Genomic DNA, 25,655 nt, shown 5'->3' on the forward strand with positions numbered 1-25,655 from the left:
TAAGTAAGAAAATTATGCGTGTAAATAACGTGTGATGTACATAGCTAAAGTCGTACTTAAGGGGGGATGAAGGACAGGAAACTACTGAATAAGAAAATAAAAAATAAATTTCTTTATCTCTCCATTTTTTTTATTTCCAATGTCCACCTGCGTTAACGTTTCGTCAATTCAGGCATTTATACGGCAGATTTGTTGGCCACTCTTTCAGGAGCACCATATTAGGTGGGCCACCGTTGCAAGGACACATAGTACAGAAAATGAAAGAACATCCATGCCTCTCCCGGGATTCGAACCTAAAACCTTTCTGATGCAGGATCAGTTCCCTGATCCTTACTAAGTCCAGTCGGCTCTTTGTATCTATATAAAAACTACAATTCTGTGTAAAGGATTTTTAAAACTTCTACCTAATATGAAAAGAAAATAAGGCTTTTTGTGCTTCGAGAAAGGTGACCGCAGTAAATTTTGTCCCGTGGCTCGTAAAACTTTGGTTCAGCATTGGATTTGTTTTCTTCCTCCGTTGCATTGCAGCTTTCGTGAGCTCAACATAGACTCACAAACAGGATTTGGGGAAGTAAGACTGAGTAGTGCTAAGTCTTACCCTCTCCTCGAATGTTATTTATTCAAGAATATTAGAGTGTTTATATAGTAAAGCAAACTTATCTACACAGACGCCGTTGATTAATCAACAGCACGCCACTATAGTAGATCTTACTTTTTCATCTATAAATTGCAATTCTGCTTTTGTCAGCTGTAAAGAAAACTAATTTTGACACAATCGAGTTACAGGATCTCAACCCACTACCCGGTCTCAATCCACTAGCCGGTTTCACCCAACTCTCCGGCCTCACTCCTCTATCCGGTTTCTCCCCACTATGCTCTATGTGATTGAGTCAAAGAAACTAGAAAGGAAAAGAAGTCCAGATTTTCGAATACGTTACTAACGCTAGGAACTGCTCGGTGTAATATGTTATACCAATAGAAGAAAAACTGACAGGGAGAGAAAATACTCAGAATTAATCTAGCATCATATGTACTAAGATCTAGCCCAAGCTCATATGAAGCAAAGTGATAGTCAAGAGATACGTCACCTGTGAGCTGGTTGTTGGACAACTGAACATGTATGGTTGGGTACGCTGCCTCCCGCCTTTTTATTCCTTTTTATGCAAAAAGTGTATTAGCATATTTAATCAAAATGGATAATATAAATAGTTTTGCAAGGAAATAATTTAGTTAATAGAACGGTACTGTTTATCAATTATGTAAAAATGCAGAACAAACCATTAATAAATAAAAAGAGAAACTTTTTTCTTCTCCCCACTCCAGAAATGGTTATGAGAAGTGAGTGTAAACCCGTTTCAAAAACATCTGCTGTGTCCCTAATGTTGTTTTTTTCCTTCTTACACAAGGACCGCACCAAACCAAGACGGCCTGGTTTACATTATGTCTATGGAAGCTAGCCTTTTTCTCTTACGAATATTCTTTGATTGAGTTACCTTAAATTTCATTCTAACTCAATTTTTTTACTCTTTACCGACAAAAATTCTTGAATTATGAAAAGCATTTCATTTAGGGAAATTTAAATTTCCGAATTTCTGCGGACAATAATTTTCAAAAATGTAAAAAAAAGAAAAATTTTTTTTGTATTACTTCCCATGTAATAAAAATTGCCAAATTCGGCACACATATTTGGACTTCTTGAATGAAAACATAAAAGAATAATACATTCTTCTCTAACATTTATAATAGTTATAATGACCCTATTGTGTTAATTATAAAACTTGATTTAAAGAGAATATGACATAAAACTGATCATATAAACCTTAAAAATTTAATACTTTCAAGCTCTTTTTTGTATAAACTTTCTTGCTAATGATTATAATAAACATTTTCACTTTAACTAACAAAAAATTTTGCTATTTGCTTTTGACTTAAAGAATATAAAATATATCTTTGTGTTCATTTAGTGAAAATTCAACGAAAAGAAGACTTAGCGTTATTTATTTTGAATAAAAGTGTTTTCTATTTTATGTATTTAAAACGCATCAAAGTTTGAAAATTTGAAACGAAATAAAATTTTCCAATTTTAATTGATTCTCATTGTTGATTGTTAGAAATGTATATTTCTGGTTATAAGTAAAATAAAATATTAAAATTTGTCAAGTTGTGAACAGTTTGCAGAAGTCTGAATTTTAAAAAAGGAATAAAATTTCCGAATTTTAATAGATTCTCATAATTATTTTCATTCAATGTTGTTTAATATGTAGAAAACAATAATAAAACAAATAATGAAGAAAATTAGTAAAATTTACAATTTTTTTTTTTTTTTTTTTTTTTTTTTTTTAATAACGGCAGGCACTGAACTTTTCGTTCTTCGCCATAGAAGATGCCGGAATTGTTACTCATTTAGCGTTACCCAGTGGGCACCTGTGAACCAAAGTCACGGAGGCGAGCAACGTTACCCACGCCATACTGCCACAAACCCGTTCATAGGGTGGGCCACATTCACTCATTCACACAACAGAAGACAACACAGAGAGAGAAACATCCATGCCCAGAGCGGGATTCGAACCCGCGGCCATTGGCTCCGCAGTCAGACACGCTAACCACTCGGCCACCTGGCCGGCGTAAAATTTACAATGATTTGGACACTTTGTAAAAGTCCGAGTTTTAAAAAAGAACAGTAATATATTTCGCCCTTCTAGGGTGAAGTAAAATGTAACTCATTTTTGTAAAATTCTCGAATAAAGGAAATCATATCATTATATAACTATGTCACGAAAATTTCAAAAAGGAAAAAATAAGATTCATTTTTTCTTAAACATATCTGCATTTTTGTGCTATAGAAATATGAAACCAACTGTGAAAACTAAATCTAAAACATTTTGAAAACATAAAAGAATTTAACATTTTTAAACAAAACACTCCTTATTTGAAAAAAATTAGCAAGCAAATATTATATTAACACTTGCAAGCAAATATTATAATATTTATGAAATGCTTGTTACATTTTTAAATTGTTCCAATACTAATTTTTATATTTTTTTTACAGAGATGTTCAACATTAATAACAGTAACAACCAGTCTGTTCGTAGGAGCCACTATTTTACGTGAGTACAACCATTAGTTTTTTTTTCCTTTTTTTGCTTGTTTTTGAACACATCATATTTAAAAAACCTAAATATTTTATGGTGGTATACTATATTAAATTACAATTATTATACTACTTATAAATACTATATTAAGTTATTATACAACTTATGAGTACTACATTAAATTATTATGCAACTTATTGTCAGGAAAGAATTTTGGTTTTTGAGATTTATTAACTTATAAGATTTATAATAGCATCTAAACTTTTAAAATCACTTTTGCATTATCTACTTTTTGTTCAGTTTCTTCATGAAAAATGTTTTACATTTCTCTGTAAAAATTATATTTGAATTTTACTTTGAAATACACTATTGGTGCAAATCTCGAATACTTTGCAGTACAAATTTGAATATATTAAGCAATTTCTTCACATCATAATTTAAATTCTGTGCAATAGAATCAAGTACTCTCCATGATTTGAATACTCTACATTATAAATTCATTTGCATTATATTTTAAATGCTTTGTAGTATGAATTAGAACACCTTGCAGTATAAATTCGAATATATTGCGGAATGAGTTCGAATATATTGCAGAATACGTTCAAATATATTGCAGAATAAGTTCGAATATATTGCAGAATAAGTTCGAATATATTGCAGAATAAGTCGAATATCTTGCAGAATAAGTTCGAATATCTTGCAGAATAAGTTCGAATATCTTGCAGAATAAGTTCGAATATCTTGCAGAATAAGTTCGAATATCTTGCAGAATAAGTTCGAATATCTTGCAGAATAAGTTCGAATATCTTGCGGAATAAGTTCGAATATCTTGCAGAATAAGTTCGAATATCTTGCGGAATAAGTTCGAATATCTTGCGGAATAAGTTTGAATATCTTGCGGAATAGGTTCGAATATCTTGCGGAATAAGTTCGAATATCTTGCAGCATAAATTCGAATATCTTGCAGCATAATTCGAATATTTTGTGGTATAAATTAGAATACTTTGCCGGAAAATTCAAATTTTTGCAGTATTTATTTCAAATTTGAATAATTTTGCAGTATAAATGCGGATACTTTCCATGATAATTTATAATTTTTTACAGTATTCTATCTTAATTCGAAAGTATGTTTTTTGAACTGTGACGATAAGTGAAAACAACCGTGTTTGTCATGTTTTAACATTCAAAAAGTGTATTCGAATATTATTTTACAAAAGTAAAAATTATTTCTATTTAATGGGAAAAGCATCTGTTTTACGGGGAAAAAAACCTTTTATTAATAAGAGGCATTTTTTTTGCTTCATGTATTATTTTTTAAGGGTCTTTTTTTGTGAAGAAACGTTAAATATTTATTTTCGAGTGTTGATTTAATTTGTGTTTAGTTCTACAATCATTCTATTAGTTTCATTCCATGATCTTGCAATGTGTGATATAGCTGACATTTTACACTAGAGTTAAATGTAAGAGCTTAGTACTAATATGTCTATACTTCAACATAACAAGAGAAATAAAATATTTGATTAATTTTATACAAATTTAGACTACTTTTACATGATGAAAAAAAATATTTATGAAAATGAAAAATAATATAAAAAATTGAAAATTTGACTGTTTGACCGCTGAGCTACATTTTCTCAATTTTTTGGAAATATTTCGTTCTAATTTTTCTATTAAAGGTCTGAATAAGAACAATTTGATTAACTCTTGAAATTTTGCGTATTTCAAACGCAGCAAATCTAGCGCAACCTAAGAAATTAAATTAGATTCCTCTGTTATTTGAAGGTCAAACACTAAAATTTTAATATCTAAAACAATTTCGCGCTGAGATAATTAATTAAAAATTTAAAAAAAAGGCATTTATTTTCGTGTGTGTATTTAAAACTTTTTTTACTTATTTTATGTTTTATTTACCTTTTTTATTATAGCCAATGGCTTTTTATTAATAAGATATTGTTCATTGTATAAAAAAAAATCAGTCAGTGCAGGTCGATATTGTTTATAACTTACTTCAATCATTGCATAAGCCACAAACATAACTAAGTTGTTTATTAAATGCCTCCAAACGATGATCAAATTCGCGCCAACGCCCCTCCATCTCGATCTAAATTATTATTCTCGATTGCATTACTAACGAGTAAAAAAAAAACACTTCGTCGCCAAAGCCCGTAAGGAATGCAATCTAGAGAATTCAAATCATCAATTAGCGACAAAATTACAATAAACTGCCCATATTCAATCAAATCAGACCTACTACTAGCCTGGGGTGTTTGCCCTCATTGAAATCGTTTGGACTTCCGGCTTCATCCTCCTTGGCCAAAGTCACCCATCGGTGAGTGGCGTCTGGTCAGTTGATGACACCTTTACCTAGTTCTGGGTGCCCTACCCAAAAGTGTATCAACGTTTATTTTAACGTCAAAGTGAACTTAGTTAATTTCGTTCGATGCTATTTGTAATGAATGAATCTTTTTAAAGAGTTGGATGAAAAATTTTTGTGTAAAAATGTTACTGGATGGAAATATCTGAACAAATTTTCTTTTTTATTGGAACCGGATATTGAAATTTAGTTCTGTTTTCTCACAAAGCAGCTACTGGTCGTATAACCTGTTGTGCTGATGATCTTTTGATCTTTGTATACGAGTGTATTTGAAAACATAGCATTAAAGGAAGTGCCTTCCACCCGTCTATTTCTTATAGTCGAATGCATTTTTTTCCAGGTTAAATGCAAATGCATTTCTTGTGGGTATTCAAATTACGTTTCCACAGTATTTGCTTTTTATTTAATATGTTCTCAAATGATTAATATAATTTGTAGTTATCGGGTAATGTATCTTTTTTTTTATAAAATGACATGGGTCCTTAAAAATAAAGATTTTCGAATTTTTATTTTAACTGACATGAAATTTTTTAGTAAATTTTAAACCATTTTTCAGTTTAATTTTCAAATTTATGTATATAAAACGATTTCCATAGATAAAACCTTCAAAATTGTGTATAATTAAGTAAAAAAGATAGCAATGCTCATCCTTCTCCTCTCAAATTAAAGCAGAATATTTTCAATATTTATCTGCGGGGAGTATAATAAGAATGTAAGTTTACACAAGAATAAAATTTTGTTTGACTTCTGCAGTGTTCAAGAAATATAAATTAAAAAAGCCTTCCGGGGAATTTTTTCCTTATACCTTTCAAAGAATTTAAGCCACATAAAATGTAGTTGTAATAATTATTTCAATCAAGCAATACTAAGCAATCTTTCAAATCATTACTTTAATATTTTTGATGGTTTTAAGAAAGAAAGAGCATCAGTATAAACAGTATTAAAAATGACAAAAACATTTCTTATACTTTAGACGAATTAAAAATCACTTTATAGTATCCATTTTTGAAATTTATAATATCTATTCTTGCAAAGCAAAAATGAAAATAGTTAAAGTCATGTAACAAAACCTTATTTTTGAAAATAATTAAGCATTTAAACACATTTTACAAAAGAAGTACTATTAATACAGCTACTAGTATATAAAATACAGTAATAAAATATAAACAAATAAAACATAGTGACAAAAACTATAAGAAATGCGAACATAATTCAACCTGTAAATGGGGGCACAAGCGCATTTCGTGATTCAATAAAACTTTTTTTATTTAAGAGAAAAAATTAGTTTAATTTATGAACATACTTTTTAGGCAACAAATTAGCAACTTAAATATTGTATACAAAATAGGTTTAAATCAATAAGTTTATTAACTCTTTCACGCAGATTTTTTATTAAATATATTTTTCATAGTTTTTTCATTATTTTGTATAGGGGGTCGTTCAAAAAGTACGTACACAAAAATGGAGAAATTTTAACCCCCTCCCCCCTTCGTACATTACCGTACATGAGGTCTTACGTACATTTAATTAGTCTACCCCCTTTTTCATAAAAATTAAAATAATTGAAAAAGTCAAATTTAAATTTGGAGTATGCTTATAATGTACGTACTTTGTATAATACCTCCTCATCGTACAAAATAGCAAATTCCCTCCCCCCCCCCTTCGGGATGTACGTACTTTTTGAACGGCCCCTAAGTTATAGATCGAAAAAAGAAAAATATTATATTTAGCATTTCAATGGTTTATGATTATGAACACAACATAAAACATCGATGTCTTTTTTTGCCGTTAAGGTAAAATCTTCCAAACACGGCTCACTTCCAGCAATAAATTTTCAAATTTGCAGTTATTTAGATCTGAGTGAAACAGTTCTTCGTAATTGAAATGTCTTTACTTTACACAATCAATTATTGATATATTTTTGAATATGAATGAACAAAAAATTTTCAAACTACATTTTCGGATTTTATATTTTAGTACAGATATAATTCCTTTAATATAAAAGTTTTTAAAGAATACCGAAGTATATTTTTACTTGTTTAGAGCTTTAGGAAAAAAAATATTTAAGAGTCACCTGTGACTTATCTGAGTCAAAGGGTTAATGTTTTAGAATTCTAAAATTTCTAGCATTTAGAATGTTTTTTAAAACTCTTGTAATCTATTTGTAATAAACGAGAAATTCATTTTATATTCAATTATAGGACGAGCTTTTACGCTCTTTAGTAAGACCCCCATTATAGTAATCTTTCAATTATAACGACTTATGCATAAAGTACTTTTTACTGTTCCATAGACATAATGTTATTTTAATGTCCATTAGAACGTTCACACTGAACACCTTGCAATATAAATTCGAATACTTTGAATAATAATTAGAACTTTTCGCAGCATTCATTCTAAATTCAAATATCTTTCAGTATAAGTTCGAATATCTTGCAGAATAAGTTCGAATATCTTGCAGAATAAGTTCGAATATCTTGGAGAATAAGTTCGAATATCTTGGAGAATAAGTTCGAATATCTTGGAGAATAAGTTCGAATATCTTGGAGAATAAGTTCGAATATCTAGGAGAATAAGTTCGAATATCTTGGAGAATAAGTTCGAATATCTTGGAGAATAAGTTCGAATATCTAGGAGAATAAGTTCGAATATCTTGGAGAATAAGTTCGAATATCTTGGAGAATAAGTTCGAATATCACGCCTTATAATTCCGATGTAGTCACCAAAATGTAGTAATTTTATATATAAATAGTTTCAAAGAAATTACTTAAGCCATTTTTTTACGTTATTACGCAAAAAATGTAAAAAATACCTTCAATCCCCTTTGAATGAACCAAGAAAAAAATTTACCCCCAATATTCTTACCGTAAGTGCTATGTAATTTATGGTCATTCATAAGTTTCTTTTCAAGTAATACAACTAATTTATCAATCATACATTTATTCTTGAAAATTGTATTTACTTTCTCTATGAGTCTCCTTGCATGGTTTTTTTTTTCGAGTTAAAATAAACCATCTCAGCAATTTGTTATTTATCGAAAATCGCAGCCCCAAACCAGCATACTACAGCTTCATCAATGCATTTTGCATCTACGAATATTGTTTTAAATTTTTTTTATATTAATGTAGAGAAGTCGCGTTATTACCAATTTTTTTGTTAGTTACCAAATTTTTATTAAAGCAAAGCATCACTTTGTTAAAATTGTTGCAGTATTTTTCTTTTATCTATGAGTTAATATTTGCGGTATTTTTCTGCACACTCGCTTTAACGACTTCTCGTTATAACGTCCGTTTTCAATCTGACCATGTAGGTCGTTATGTCGAGCGTCGACTGCATTTTCATTTATGCTACACCAAACCATAAAATAACTATTTGAAATTCTTTTCATAGCTAACGAAAATAGGAAGGTTTCAAAAACTAGTGTGAAATATTGAAAGATTTAACAATTTTAAAATGATTTTGCTTAAGGGAATTTCAAAATTTGTTTAAATTGTAATATTATGAGCATGACTAATGGATATAATTATAAAAATGAATTGAATCAGTGTATGAAACAATGCATTGAATCAATACCGATTTTTTAAATTTCATTAAAAATATTCATTAATGAAATTATGTAAATTTATCTTTGTTTTTTTTCTCTTACACGGCGACAAAAAAGAGCCTCGTTACAACTACCCGAATGGCAACGCTAGAAAATCGACCAATGATTGCCGCTAAAAATGTCACATGCCAAAACTAGCTGATGTGGCTCAACATATATCGCTTTTAAAAACGGAAACTGAAATAACCAGAGAGAGCATTCTCATCAAATGTGATCTCTTCCGAAATTCACCCTATCAGCTGCGGCAATCTCATACTATTAAGCTAGGCAGAAGTGAGTAGTTTTTGTCGATAGATCTCTACTTAAGTATTTTGTCGAAAGCGCTTTTTTTCACGAATTCATATATTACGAATTTATTTGACGATTTTTGATTTATATCACGAATTTATTTGTTTTATTATTGTTATTAGTTATTCATTGAAAAATGAGTCTCAGTTGTGCTGTTACTCTTTAAGATTTTATACTATAGCACATTTCTAATAGGTTTAACGAATTACATGTCATTTATTTGAATTCAAATTTATTTTAATGACTTAGTATTCACTAAAAAGATGTAATTTTTTTTTTAAAAAAAGTTGTTATATGGATTTAAATGATTGTTTTGAATTCGTAGAATTTTGTGCATTTGCAATGTACCTAAGTTAGTAGCGAGCGAAGCAAACCATATAAGATTGCGTAGCAATTTTCGAGGGTTGGCGAGCGTTAGCGAGAAGGGGGCGCAGCCCACTAGTATTATTAATTTAATACAATAAGTAAGGCACATTTTAAAGGTGATTAGATTTTATCTATTATCCTATCGTAGTAGATCGTTATAAAGAAAAATATTTCATATATCAAATTTTAAATCTTAAAACAGTACAGTAATCGAAAATAATTACTAATATTAAATCGAATAGTATAATTAATAATTACAAATATTAATAATGACTTTAGCAATTGCGGCACATAGAAAAAGAATTGATCCCTTTTGTAATTTATTAAAAAGAGCTATTAAATGATAAGCATTAAGTATTTTATTTCTAAAGTAAATACACTATTTCTCTTAGTATGCAGGTCACGGATAATGTTATTTGCTTTTATTTATTCGCGGCGTTTTGAAAGTATGCTAAACATTAGTGTTTATTTTAAGCTAATACAGTTTAGAAACTTGATTATCCTTGATTATTTCAGTTGTGAATACCACTTCGTTTCGCTCAATCACCCATTTTCGAATTCTTTAACCGAAATTAAGCTTTTCAAAAGCGAGAATCACGTCCTTGACTCAAATTTTGTGAATACTCTTGTTTTTTGAAACAAACAAATCGTGGAACATTGAATTACCATAATTTCTCACAAAAAGTATATTTCGTTTGCCGCCTGTGTGAAAAACCTCGCTATAATTTCACTTTGATCTGATTTTTTTTTTGGTCTTAATTTGGAAGAATTTCAAAGCTGCAATTGTCATTTTTGTTCGGCTTAAACTTAGAATGTATCGCCCTTTTTCATAAATTCTGCTTAGAAAGTGCTATATAGCGGTACTATTTAGCAAAAAAGCGAGCTTTTGTTGACCAATTTCAGAAAAAATGGATCTGATTTCTAGGTCATTTATGATTTTGAACCAAAAGAAATGAATGATATTTTCAAGTTATTACTTTTAGTAATTTGCGATTTTTTCGCAAATAAAATTATTCTCCGTTGGCTGAATACCCGTTCCTTATATAGGGTAGAAAAAATACATTTTGAAGAGTCTTAGAACATATGATATTGTATGATATTGTATGTTCTCCAGTACATACTTAAACTTCCTGATTTTGAACGAAACAGAATAAAATTAAAAAAAAACAATTTCTCACGATGGAAGTTAATTACCATTTTTTTTATCTTATTTTATAACCGTCGTTGAACAACCGATCCAAATTTGGGTTTACGACTACTAATTTTCAACTCCGTAGCCTTGTAATTTTGAACCTAATCCAGAAGACAAGGGAACTCCTGGATCAAGGATTGAGAGAAATTTGCCTTCGTGGAGGACTTTTTGATGAAACCCACATTTGCGTTACATGGGGAGGAAAATCACTAAAGCCTCACACGGTTAGCCTGACGGCAAGGGGGCTCTAACCCATGATCCATCTACCACTGAGGATATTTTACGTCAGCACTGTGGTTGGTGCAAGCCGGATGCAGAATTCGTATCAACCAGTCATCTCTGGGATTCGAACCCGGCATACCTCATTGGAAAGCGAACGCTCTGTCCCCTGAGCCATTGTTGCTATAATTACCATTTTTGCCATGTTCTGGAAATCAAATAAACAAAATAAAATAATAATAAAAAAGCGAAATAACTAAAATAAATGGTCTAACAACAATGCACTCTTTAAAATTACTGTGCATTCCATATTATATGTGACATTATATATGACATATATAATATCATATATAATATGGAATGTATGAGTATATATGACATTCCATAAGGTAGTGCCATGAAATATTGCATTAGTTGAAGTTAAGCATTTTATTAGTATTTTGCATCATTGTTACTAAAATAAAATAAAATCATTCCTGTCTAACCACGGTGCGTTTAGTGGTAAAACGCAAAGGTTTTGAAATCATATTAATTAGAGGTAAATAATGTGCAGACGAAGAAAAACTAAACATTACTTTAATTAAAAATATTTTCCTGCCTTTTAATACCATACTGGAAATAAATAAGGAAAACTATTAAATTTAAGCAATTTTAAGCTTTTTAAAATACTGTGTACTTAGAAAAAGATTGTCAAAGGGATAGCAGAAATTTTTTTAAAATTAAAAATCTGTTTTTTTTCTTCTTTCTTTTCTTTCAAATAAAACAGTTTTGAAATTGATAAAAAAAACAAGCTTGGTATTTTTAATTGACCTATAACCATGAAATATGATCTGATAGGTCCATCTGCTTTTCAGAAAATGCTATTTGAAGGAGTGCGCTCTAAGTTTACAGTCAACAAATTTCTAAAATTTCAAATTGCATGACTCATTACATTTCAGCAAAACTTAATCCTCACAGTAAAAACGTAAAATGGAATTAAAATGATATTTTTAACATGGAAATAGGGTGGCATGAATGATGGTGCTAGGCAGATATGAAGAGGGCAAAGTGTTTTCTTCTTCATTTCAGTTGTGGGATTAATAGTTATTTCAATAGTCCTATTATTATTTTAATAAAGATGAATCGTTGACACGTTGAATAAACTCTTTATTCATCTCTGCCTAGTATGGTCACTTTCCATGATAAAACTATAGTTTCGCTCTCTTTTAAGCTCTTTTACTGCGAGGTTTACGTTTAGTTTTTTAAAAAAATGGGTGCTGATACCTTTAAAAATTTTGAAATTTGTTAACTGCTACAGCAAGTGTTATAATGTTATTAATCGTCAGTGGCATACTCGCTAATAACACTAATTGGAATTGCATTTCGATTGGTAAAGCGGATAGGCCTTTAGGGGCTTAAATAGCCTTTAATTTACATATTAAATATAAACAATATATTCAAATGACTGATATATTTGGTGGTATTTAGGAAATTATAAAACGTATTTACGTTAAAATTTTACTTTGTGTACGATAATTATTCATAATAAGTTAAAAATATGATTTCAGTCAAATTTTGAGATTTTTTTCTGGTCTAGTGAAGCTTTCAAAAGATAACATACGATTTCAAAAAATGTCCTTCCCTTTTTAGACCTTGCTTGTATTTTTCCACTCATTTGAAATTTGGTTGCATTAAAATTTTGAATTTAAGGGAACCGTAAAACAAGGATTCTCAAAAATAACTCTTTTACTCGTGTGTATTCATTAAAAATTTAATTTGAAATTTACTTGAATGGAATGATTAATGGTTAAATTGCATTAGTATGAATTAAGTACTAAATAATACTTAAAACGTTCACAAATATAAATATGTTTTTGTAGGAATGCCCACGAAAAAACAAAGAAAAGTCTAATTCTTTTTAAAAAATAAGTTTTCTTTCTAACAAAAGGCAGAAAAAAACAAATACTAACCTGAATAATTTTGGTTCGAATGATCGGATTTCCGCGACTTAAATGCAAATCTTAATGGTTCAAAGGAGTGACTTCAAATATGCTAATTAATTAGTATATAAATTTTAAATAAAAAAATATGCCTTTTAAACCTTTTTCAATGGCTTTGGATTTTAACCACCTTAATATGAAATTTGAAAAATATGGTTTGAATTCTTTAGTTAGGAGAGTGTTCTAAAATTTTAGATCCTCAAATTTACAAGCCAAACAAAAAGATTTAAACATGTTATTGTGAAATTTGTTTTTCCAGAGATCTATAATTTTTTTAGAAATCTTACTGCTTTTATTACTTTATTTTATAGAAGTAGAAAGTATTTAGGATTGTATGTCATACGAATTTTTAAATTATTTTAAACATAATTTTAAATGGTGAAATAAAAATTTTAATGGAATCAGCACAAAAGTTCTTGAGAAATAAAATTTTAAAAGTACATTTTTTAAATTTTATTACTTCTAATCTGCTGGTCTGATTTCATCCTAATTTTTTGTTTTGTGATTTGAAACTGCGTATTTTAAAATGATGTAAAATTTTGTATTGTACTCCACAATTCAAATATTTCAACGATTATTAAATAAAACAAAAAATAATAAATAAAAGAAAAATTTCTTACTCAGAATTATCTTCAGGCAAATGATTTAATATTTGTGTGTAAAATGTGTTGTAAAATTTCCAAAAATATCTGATTTTAAAATTTTATATCACCAGAATTGTTTGACCAATTCTGTTAAAATTTCTTGCTTTAAAATTAAATTAAAAAATCAATACCTTAAAACTAAAAAATAATGCATTGAATATAATATCATTCTAGGAAATATTATTATTTATAAGGTAAAAGATAATTATTATGAAAAAATATTTTTTATGCAAGTATCTTTATGTAAACAAATTTTTTACTCATGCAAAAAGTTAATTAATATTTAGAAATTATTTGTGCAAAAACTTTTTGTAGATATTTCGTGATATAAATTTTTTATAACTGTGAATTGAATATTTTACTTTAATTACAACCGATTTGGATTTCCCAAAAAAGGCAGACATATTGGATTGTAAAAATAATTTAACTGACTCTTATGTGTATCTTATAATACTGCAGTTATAAGTCATAGTGCTATTGAATAACAAAAAAGTGGCGGCTACTTTACACCAAGTAGTGTAAACATTGGTGTAGTAAAACACAACGCTGCAAACAATTTTTTTCATAGTTGCCACCATTTTTGGTGTTGATGTAGACTAAATACATTTTCAAGTGCAGAACTGTAGTTATCGTGCAATAAACTACATATAATCGGCAAAATAACAATTCTTTGAAAGAATTAGTGCAAATACATAACGAAAAATGTGTTATTTTTTAAACGAAATGTTTTCGCAGTGAAACTATAAGATGATTCGAATAAGCATGAAAATATGTGTTGTCTATAACCAAACAAACGAAAAATGACTTAATAAATAAATAATATTATAACAGTTAAGAAGTAAATTAAAATAATATCTGTCACTATATGCACTGTAAAAGAGCTATGTAGGGCATTTCACTACACCAATTTGGTGTAAAGCGGTTGCCACCATTTTTGGTATTGAGATAAACTAAAATTCTTTACAGTATAATGAAGCCAAGACTATTCTTAGCCAATTAGTTATATTCTTGAAATTAGTTACAAATTAGTAGTTTTTAAAGAAGTGAAAGACGCTTCTGCTGTGGAACGCTCCGTACCAATGTGTCAATAAATACTTTGCTCAATTATTCAATATTTAACCGACAATTTGAAATTATGACAGTTTTGGAAATTATTTGCATTGAAACGCTATGATGTCAAATTACACATTTAGCTCGAATTATACACACAGTCACTGTAGTAATGGTGTTAAAAATTTTCGAAATTATTGAAGGTTATTGTAATATTCTATGCATTTTTCTGTATTTTGCCATACACAGTTGACATTTAATGATTCAATGGTCATAGTAGCGCAGTTAAGGTTAAGGTTGAAGTATTTGACCATGAATGTGGTTGTAAAGACGATTGTCAATGTCAGTAAAACCATTTTATGTGCTATGTTCGCTCCAATGCTGAAAGTGGGATTTAGAGTTCCGGTCTACTGTTTCTTAAGTCGTAAAAAGTTTAATTTTCACTTTGATTGACATCTATGTCCTTGTTAACAGGTAGTTTTGAAGTAATTGAAATGTCCAGACACATTAACGATACATTTTAATGTGGGATTAGCCTTCAGTACAGGATTTTATATTCGAAAGGATTAAAGTTTTTCCGTTCTTTTTATTTATCATCCATTTGCACAAATTTTAATTGGGTAAAGCTTTTGAGGAATTAGGCGAATATGTATGTATAACTCATGCAGCCTCTTATTAAAAATTATTCTGAATTTTTAAATTTTTCTTGATGCAATGTGCAGTAAATTGCATTAATAATAACTCCTACAAAAATTACTAAGTGTTCTCTTTGAAAAAAAATACAAATTAAGCTAAAGTTTCAAAATTTTGAGAGTTTAACAGTAGTCAATTGAAATAATTAATATTTTAAGCAGATTATTATAATTGCTTGCAATTTTTTATCATCCCTTAATTTATTTCGACTTTCAAAAAGAAAATTTAATACGTGTAGGAATTAAAAAAATAATTTTGCATTAAAAATTAAATTAATAAGTTTATCCGCCTACGCATACTCGCCACCTCATGGCTCCATATTCACTTCTACATTCATGAACTCAACTTCTCGTGGTTCGAATTCGATACCTTCTGTAGTTGGCAGCGTTGTTCTGAATCTATGAGATAACTATTTTAAGAAGAAATCTGAGTTGAAAAAATCGATCCTGTATAAAAATTTTTTTTTTCTATTTTGTGAAAAAGTATTACATTAGTCAACGATAGAGAAAAGGTAATCGCACTTTCCAGCAGCGCTATTAATAAATAGTATTCAATTATACTTAATAAATTCAATAAATTACTCATATCAATGACATTTATTAGTTTTGTCAATTCTATTTAAATTAAATATTATTTTTTTAATATGAACCAGTTTAATTTCATTAAAATTTAAAATGTGGGTGGAAATTTCAATTTAAAGAATAAGAAGGCTTTAAATTAAGGAATTAAATTTTTAATAAATGCACATTTTTTAATAGAAAAAAATAGCAAGATGATAAAGATAGCCCCATGCATTGCATTTTGAAAAATAATTTGAATTTAGTTAAAGAAAAAAAAATTCTAAGCGATTTGTTAAACAGATTGAATTAAGCATTTTAAAGTAACCCCATAACTCTTCTTTCTTATTCATTTTATACAAATTAATTTTTGAGTTATCAAAGGTGAAATTCAAGTTTTAGGTTGGTTTTAGTAACATTAAAAATAAATTTAAAGATTAGAACTGTCAAAAGATAACTCCAGGAAAAAGTTTGAGCTTTTGGATTTTATTAGTTTCTGTTACAAAATTATGGAACTATAAAAATAATACATTTGCTTTCAAAGTGTCTCTTGGGCACTTAAAATAATCATTTTGAAAATTTGACTTATTTCTGTCAGATTTTTTCTTAGTCATGTTTTGTTCCGTTTTCAAAATAAATTCCTTGTTAAAAGCTTTGGTCAGTTTCTGTGATGAGTTACGTTCTTCAGTAACGTAAATAATGCGGAAACTAAAAACTGTTATATGATCTTCTTGACAGATTGGGCACATGAAAGAATATTTTCTAAAAGTTTTTTTGGAACATGCTTCTAATTACTCATTGTCCTTGATCCTTTTTGTTCCATTTTACAATCCCTTATAAACTCGCAATACTCTCAAATAAAGACAAAGTAATAAAAGCCAGTGAAATGAGTTATAACCCTTTCAGTTCGTGGTTTAAATTGTTAAGCAGTGAAAAACTAATTCCACTTATAACTTTGTTAAGGTCAAACTATTCAAATCAATACCGCTAGCATTGTTTACTACAGGCAATTAATTGAAGTTTATGATTTCTTATTCAACTGCTAACTAGTTTAATGGCAGCTCTTTTAAGTTGATGAGGAATAAAAATAATTGTGTGCAAATAATATATTGCAATTTTTATGTTAACATGTCACATAAGTAATCAAAACTGCAAACTAAATAACTCAATGTTATTCATTTTCTCAAAGTACGACACTATTTTTATGGGCCATTAATATTATTGATTTGATAAGGACTTCATAATATATATATATATATATATATATATATATATATATATATATATATATATATATATATATATATATATATATATATATATATATATATATATATATATATATATATATATATATACACACACACACCCGAATTTGGCCACTTCACGAATTGGCCGGCCAAATCGCGAAATGGCTAAGAGCGCTGTAAATTGGCTGGCCAATGTCCAATCTTTTCCTGATTTCGGGAATTGGCCGGCCAGATCGTGAAATGGCATGGAAGGATCAGCCAATGTTGGAAGAAAAAATCAATGGCACGTATTACTGGCTCTGTATAACCATAACTTCATTCTTTGAAAATTACTAGCTGCTGTACCCGCAGCTAATTACGGTGGGATGAGGCCTAAGTAAGAAATTAAATTTTTTAAATTTTAATTTAAAAACTTGTCTATTTTTTATATTTTTAAATTAGAAGATTTATATTTTTGAATTAAAAAAGAAAACAAAAGGGGCAATATTAGCAAATTGACTTTTTAATAAAAAAATATTAAAAAATTATGGTCCCACCGTACCACCTGGTATGTGAAAAAACATACCACTACAATTTTTTTCTTCTGTAAAGTAAAAGTTATTAGAAATAGCACATTCCCGCCGGAATTGCAGATGCGCCGCCTGCCGGGCATTCTTGAACGAGCACATCGCGTTTTGACATCGCGTTTTGAATGAGCACATCGCGTTTTGACATCGCGTTTTAATTGAGCACATCGCGTTTTGACATCGTGGCCACTTCGCGAAATGGCCGGCAAAAGTAGAATATTCACTGATCGTTTCAATTACATCATGTTTTGGCCGAGAGGCATGGCCAAAGTGCGAAATGACCGGCCAATTCGCGAAGTGGCCGGACTTCGGGCTTTGGCCGTAACATATATATAAATAAAATAAGAACACAGAGCTTCTTCGATGGCCAATTAATGAAACTTTCAAATGCTGGTGGGAACCTAAGAAAAATTTATTGCTTTTCGCACTCGTATGTTGTAATTTGTCTTTGTATGTTGTAAATTGTCTGAATCTAATGTGTATTTATTTGGTTTTGTATTTTTCTGAGTGTTAGCTCATATATATATAGTAAATCATATTTCAAATTACTAGCGTCTTGATTTATAAGTCTTGTGTTGTCTTAGATAGCATCATTCAGTGTTTCGCAGCAGTATGTTTTTCAGGTATATCAATTTCCATATATAGATACATTTTGATATGAATGAATTTGTTTCTCACTGTGAATAAGTTTTGAATATGTATTGCTGTAAACATGAATTGAATGTGTATTACTTTAAACATGCATTGTGTGTTGCTGTAAGCATGAATTGAATGTATGTTGCTCTGAGCATTAACTGAATGTGTGTTGCTATGAGCATGAATTGAATGCGTGTTGCTGTGAACATGAATTGAATGCGTGTTGCTGTGAACGTGAATTGAATGCGTGTTGCTGTGAACATGAATTGAATGTGTTTCTCTGAGCATGAATGTTTGTTTCTCTGAGCATGAATGTTTGTTTCTCTGATCATGAATGTAGGTTTCTCTGAGCATGAATGTTTGTTTCTCTGAACATGAATGCCTGTTTCTCTGAACGTGAATGTGTTTTTCTCTGAACGTGAATGTGTTTTTCTCTGAACGTGAATGTGTTTTTCTCTGAACGTGAATGTGTGTTTCTCTGAACGTGAATGTGTGTTTCTGCGAACGTGAATGTGTGTTTCTCTGAACGTGAATGTGTGTTTCTCCGAACGTGAATGTGTGTTTTTCTGAACATGAATGTGAGTTGCAGTGAACATGAGTGTGAGTTGCAATGAACATTAATATGAGTTGCAGTGAACATTAATGTGAGTTGCAGTGAACATGAATGTGAGTTGCAGTGAGCATGAATGTGAGTTGCAGTGAGCATGAATGTGAGTTGCAGTGAGCATGAATGTGAGTTGCAGTGAGCATGAATGTGAGTTGCAGTGAGCATGAATGTGAGTTGCAGTGAGCATGAATGTGAGTTGCAGTGAGCATGAATGTGAGTTGCAGTGAGCATGAATGTGAGTTGCAGTGAGCATGAATGTGAGCTGCAGTGAGCATGAATGTGAGTTGCAGTGAGCATGAATGTGAGTTGCAGTGAGCATGAATGTGAGTTGCAGTGAGAGTGAATGTGAGTTGCGGGAACATGAGTTGAATAGCTGCTTCTGCACATTAATTGAATTTGTGCTGCTCTTACCATGGAAGAATATTGCTGGGAATGTGAACGTGGGTTACTACGCCCATGAATTGAATATACGTTGCTGTGAACATAATTGAATGTACGCTGCTGTGAACATGAATTGAGTGTATGTTGCTGTGAACATGAATTGAATGTATGTTGCTGTGAACATGAATTGAATGTATGTTGCTGTGAACATGAATTGAATGTATGTTGCTGTGAACATGAATTGAATGTATGTTGCTGTGAACATGAATTGAATGTATGTTGCTGTGAACATGAATTGAATGTATGTCGCTGTGAACATGAATTGAATGTATGTTGCTGTGAACATGAATTGAATGTATGTTGCTGTGAACATGAATTGAATGTATGTTGCTGTGAACATGAATTGAATGTATGTTGCTGTGAACATGAATTGAATGTATGTTGCTGTGAACATGAATTGAATGTATGTTGCTGTGAACATGAATTGAATGTATGTTGCTGTGAACATGAATTGAATGTATGTTGCTGTGAACATGAATTGAATGTATGTTGCTGTGAACATGAATTGAATGTATGTTGCTGTGAACATGAATTGAATGTATGTTGCTGTGAACATGAATTGAATGTATGTTGCTGTGAACATGAATTGAATGTATGTTGCTGTGAACATGAATTGAATGTATGTTGCTGTGAACATGAATTTACAATACGTTACAGTCAACATGAATTTACAATGCGTTACAGTGAACATGATGGAATGTGCGTTGCTGTAAAAATAAATCTGTGTTGATGTGAAAATTAATTGAATGCATGTTGCGGTGAATATGAATCGAATGTATGTTGCTGTGATAAAATTTCAATGTGTGCTACTGCTAACATAATTGCTTGTTTCAGGGTATTAAATGCGTGTTTGGGTGAACTAATTGCGTGTTTCTATGAACTGAATGCGTGTTTCTGTGACCTGAATGCCTGTTGCTCTGTATTGAATCCGTCTGTGTTTTGAATGTGTGCTTCTAGGAAATGAATTTGTGTATACTGTTGCGAGAATGAATTGGTGTATGCTGATGCGAGTTTGTATTGGCGCATGTTGATGCTTGAATGAATTGTTGAATGCTGATGCGAGTATGAATTATTGAATGCTGATGCGAGTATGAATTGTTGAATGCTGATGCGAGTATGAATTGTTGAATGCTGATGCGAGTATGAATTGTTGAATGCTGATGCGAGTATGAATTGTTGAATGCTGATGCGAGTATGAATTGTTGAATGCTGATGCGAGTATGAATTGTTGAATGCTGATGCGAGTATGAATTGTTGAATGCTGATGCGAGTATGAATTGTTGAATGCTGATGCGAGTATGAATTGTTGAATGCTGATGCGAGTATGAATTGTTGAATGCTGATGCGAGTATGAATTGTTGAATGCTGATGCGAGTATGAATTGTTGAATGCTGATGCGAGTATGAATTGTTGAATGCTGATGCGAGTATGAATTGTTGAATGCTGATGCGAGTATGAATTGTTGAATGCTGATGCGAGTATGAATTGTTGAATGCTGATGCGAGTATGAATTGTTGAATGCTGATGCGAGTATGAATTGTTGAATGCTGATGCGAGTATGAATTGTTGAATGCTGATGCGAGTATGAATTGTTGAATGCTGATGCGAGTATGAATTGTTGAATGCTGATGCGAGTATGAATTGTTGAATGCTGATGCGAGTATGAATTGTTGAATGCTGATGCGAGTATGAATTGTTGAATGCTGATGCGAGTATGAATTGTTGAATGCTGATGCGAGTATGAATTGTTGAATGCTGATGCGAGTATGAATTGTTGAATGCTGATGCGAGTATGAATTGTTGAATGCTGATGCGAGTATGAATTGTTGAATGCTGATGCGAGTATGAATTGTTGAATGCTGATGCGAGTATGAATTGTTGAATGCTGATGCGAGTATGAATTGTTGAATGCTGATGCGAGTATGAGTGACTTGGTGTTTGATGATGCGTGAACGAATTGGCATATGCTGATGGGAGAATGAATTGGTGAATGTTGCTGCCAGAACGAATTATCCTTGTCAAAAGTCTAGGCATAACCGTGCTTTTTAAGAGATTTCCAACAGAAGATGGAATAGTGCTTCGGGTTTACTTTAGGATTACGATAAAAGAACAATTTCTTTGATCTACAAACATTAAAAATATTGCATATCGAGGGGGGGGGGGTATAAAAACTGGACAAAGTGCAATGATAAAAGATTCTCAGACCGACGAATCTAACTTCAAATTTTTGATTCCAATCTGATTAGCCACCACAATCTCCTTGTCTAATGTCTTGTAGGATGAACTAAATAATCATTACTGTAAGCAGATGACGATAAATAGAAAAAATCTCGGAAATCCTCTTCAAACATGCTGAATCCTCATACATAGTCAATTTGATCAAACAAATGACTCAAATAGAGCCCTTTAGGGTAAGGGTGGGTTCCATAATGAATTCAAACTACCACAATTATTAATTAAACAATTTATCGGTAGTTTATATGAGAATGAATTAATCTATGTTACTGTGAGAACGATAATGCTTGTCTAGTAGAATGTCCAGATTTCCGACTTGTTAAGTTTTTGAATGATAAACGCCTGATTCTTAAAATATTTTTTACAATGTGACGCAGTAAACAATAATTGTTAAATCAATTGTTGGTCATTTCAGCAATTTTTAAACAGCTTTAAATTTTTTCCTATTTTTTCACAAAACAAAAACTTTATATTGATTGTAGTTTTTTTCAAGTGGAATATCGTAAAAGTTTTTTTTTTTGGAGTTATTTAATTGCTAATGCGAATTTAATTTAAAGAATTACACTATTTATTCAAATAGATTAGCTGAATAATTGACTAAATTTATGAAATAAAGTTTAGAATTGTATAAAATTCGAATTAATTGCATGAATTGAGTGAAATATCGATTGAATTGAGTTACTGAATTGTACTAGTTAGTCCACTAAATGAAATAAAAAATTAAATAGTTAAAATAATCAATTTAGACAATGAAATAATGAAGTTAATGAATGAAATAAAGAGGTGAGTGATTGAAAGAATGAAGTGGTCGAATGAAATAATGTGGACGGATGAAATAATTAAATGAATGAATGAAATAATTAAATGAATGAAGGAAATTATAAAATGAATGAACTGAATTATAAAATGAATTAATTAAATGAGAAAATGAATAAGCGAAATAATATATTGGAAGAGTAAATTAAATAATAGAATTGAATGATTTTAATAAACTAACGATTTGTAAGAATTGCTGTTCAAAATGATTTCAATAAATTAGTAAATTATCTGAATGAGTTGAATAAAGGATTCCAAATTTGAGGTGATACTTCCATTTTTTTTCTCATTAAATTGCTCTATGTTTAATGCAGATGATTTTCATGTTTTTGAACATTGCCCGTCTCATAAAAATTGAAAGGGTACATGCTTTTATAAAAGTGATTCCTAAAAGTGTGTGCCTGTTCGGATGAATGAATGGATGTTGCTTTTCCGTTTGAGATAGATTCCTTTGAGAAGTTCAATAGTAAAGTGAATAAGTTGTTGCCTGTTTTATGTAAAAATTAATTTATGTGTATTTTTCTCAGAATTAATTCTTAATAAAAATGACAGAGCTTGAATGTAAACGAATTGATGCGTGTTCGATGCGTGTTTTGGTTTAAATTTAGTGGAGCATGTTTCGGTTGAATGAAGAGATGCTTGTTTCGGTACGACTGAATAAAAATGTTTGGTTTCATTGTGAATGTGATACGTGTTTCAAAGTGAATGTGGGATGCATGTTTGAATGAGCCAAGTGAAGCGCACTTCAGTATGAAGGAAGTCGTGAAACGTTATTCGGTGTTGATATTCGTACGTGCATATGTGCATACATACGTGTTCCAATGCTGCTGTATTGTTACATATTTTAAACTTTTGAACTTTATCTGAGAACTTCTCTCTAGAAATTAGTCTTACTAAAATCGTAAATTAATTTAGGTAAGAGTGATTTTTTATTTTTTGAAATATTGTCAATGTAGTGCAAGAATTTTTTTTTTTTTTTTTTTTTTTTTTTTTTTTTTTTTTTTTTTTTTGCAAAATTAGTACGAGTGAGCAGCAGTACGATTCAATGCAAATTAATCGATGCATGTTTCAGTGTAAATAAATTAGCGTCTGCTTTTGTTAGTTTAGTTAGTAGTGTGCTTTTGTTTCTGCTTGAACAAAAAACTAACCAGGAAGCATTATATAATTACGGAAAAAGTAAAGCTATCTTTATTTTTTTAAAAAAAAAATGCTAATCACTTTAAAAAATACTTAACATAAGTATACTTCATAATGCGGCGTAATTGTATATTTTATCGAAATTTGTAATTCTTTAAAAAATAGACAACTTTTAAAAACTTTTTCTCAGTTATGATGTGCTTGATTTTTGGTTCTTTTACGTTAAGCGGCTCAATTACTTCTTTTCTGCGCGAGAATTAACTGCTTGTTTCCTTGAACTGGGATTTTTGCGACCCTTAGCGCAAGTGAACTAATGCGCCTGAGTGTATGAGTTAATGTTCATTTCAGTGTGAATGAATTGATACGTGTTTTGGGAATGCAGACTTTCCAATTCTTAGGCTCTTCGAGAAATGTGTTTCTTGTTTGTATAATAACAATTTACTAACAAGTAAACGCTTTAATTTTTTAAATATTAAGAACGTCTTGAAACAAAACTCCCACTGGTGTTAAAAATTATGAGAATTTTTAAATTGGTCGATTATATCAATAACTTCTTAGCAGATTTTAATAAAATTTAGTTTGAACATAAGTTGTTGATATAATACAAAATAACTATTCAAGAGTTAAAATGTACAAGCATGATTGTGCGTAACACATACGAGGTCAAATAATATTAAAGCGTATTTATTATTCGGATGATATCAAATCGCAACATTTTTTAATAAATCAGAAGAATTTATTAGTGTGAATGAAATGATGCATGTTTTAGTGTGAATGAAGTGATGCTTGTTTTAGTGTGAATGAAGTGATGCTTGTTTTAGTGTGAATGAAGTAATGCTTGTTTTAGTGTGAATGAAGTGATGCTTGTTTTAGTGTGAGTGAAGTGATGCTTGTTTTAGTGTGAGTGAAGTGATGCTTGTTTTAGTGTGAATGAAGTGATGCTTGTTTTAGTGTGAATGAAGTGATGCTTGTTTTAGTGTGAATGAAGTGATGCTTGTTTTAGTGTGGATGAAGTGATGCTTGTTTTAGTGTGAATGAAGTGATGCTTGTTTTAGTGTGAATGAAGTGATGCATGTTTTAGTGTGAATGAAGTGATGCTTGTTTTAGTGTGAATGAAGTGATGCATGTTTTAGTGTGAATGAAGTGATGCATGTTTTAGTGTGAATGAAGTGATGCATGTTTTAGTGTGAATGAAGTGATGCTTGTTTTAGTGTGAATGAAGTGATGCTTGTTTTAGTGTGAATGAAGTGATGCATGTTTTAGTGTGAATGAAGTGATGCTTGTTTTAGTGTGAATGAAGTGATGCATGTTTTAGTGTGAATGAAGTGATGCATGTTTTAGTGTGAATGAAGTGATGCATGTTTTAGTGTGAATGAAGTGATGCATGTTTTAGTGTGAATGAAGTGATGCATGTTTTAGTGTGAATGAAGTGATGCTTGTTTTAGTGTGAGTGAAGTGATGCTTGTTTTAGTGTGAATGAAGTGATGCTTGTTTTAGTGTGAATGAAGTGATGCTTGTTTTATTGTGGATGAAGTGATGCTTGTTTTAGTGTGAATGAAGTGATGCTTGTTTTAGTGTGAATGAAGTGATGCTTGTTTTAGTGTGAATGAAGTGATGCTTGTTTTAGTGTGAATGAAGTGATGCTTGTTTTAGTGTGAATGAAGTGATGCATGTTTTAGTGTGAATGAAGTGATGCTTGTTTAAGTGTGAATGAAGTGATGCATGTTTTAGTGTGAATGAAGTGATGCGTGTTTCAGTGTGAAGGAATTAAGAATTGCGTGAATGAGTGCGTGAATGAATTGCGTGAATGAATTGAGCATGTGCATTGCGAATAAATTCCAGCGTATTTCAATATGAATGAATTATTGCATGTTTCAGTATGAGTGAAAGTATGTGTGCTTCGGAATAA

The 25,655-nt window shown here is 30.4% G+C and overlaps 1 protein-coding gene across 5 annotated transcripts in view; it reads left to right on the forward strand.

The window, feature by feature from the left end:
* LOC107445688 (dual oxidase maturation factor 1) overlaps nt 1-25,655 on the forward strand; it is a 116,718-nt gene that overhangs the window by 38,035 nt on the left and 53,028 nt on the right. For all 5 annotated transcript variants that reach the window (XM_087165748.1, XM_087165746.1, XM_087165744.1 and 2 more), the window contains one exon: nt 3,050-3,107. In XM_087165748.1, the coding sequence (XP_087021874.1) occupies nt 3,050-3,107 (58 nt within the window). The remainder of the gene's footprint in view (nt 1-3,049; nt 3,108-25,655) is intronic.

This window comes from Parasteatoda tepidariorum, chromosome 6, assembly GCF_982258835.1.
Source record: "Parasteatoda tepidariorum strain Cologne lab strain chromosome 6, Ptep-v5.0, whole genome shotgun sequence".
In the NCBI taxonomy this organism is placed as follows: Eukaryota; Metazoa; Arthropoda; class Arachnida; order Araneae; family Theridiidae; genus Parasteatoda; species Parasteatoda tepidariorum.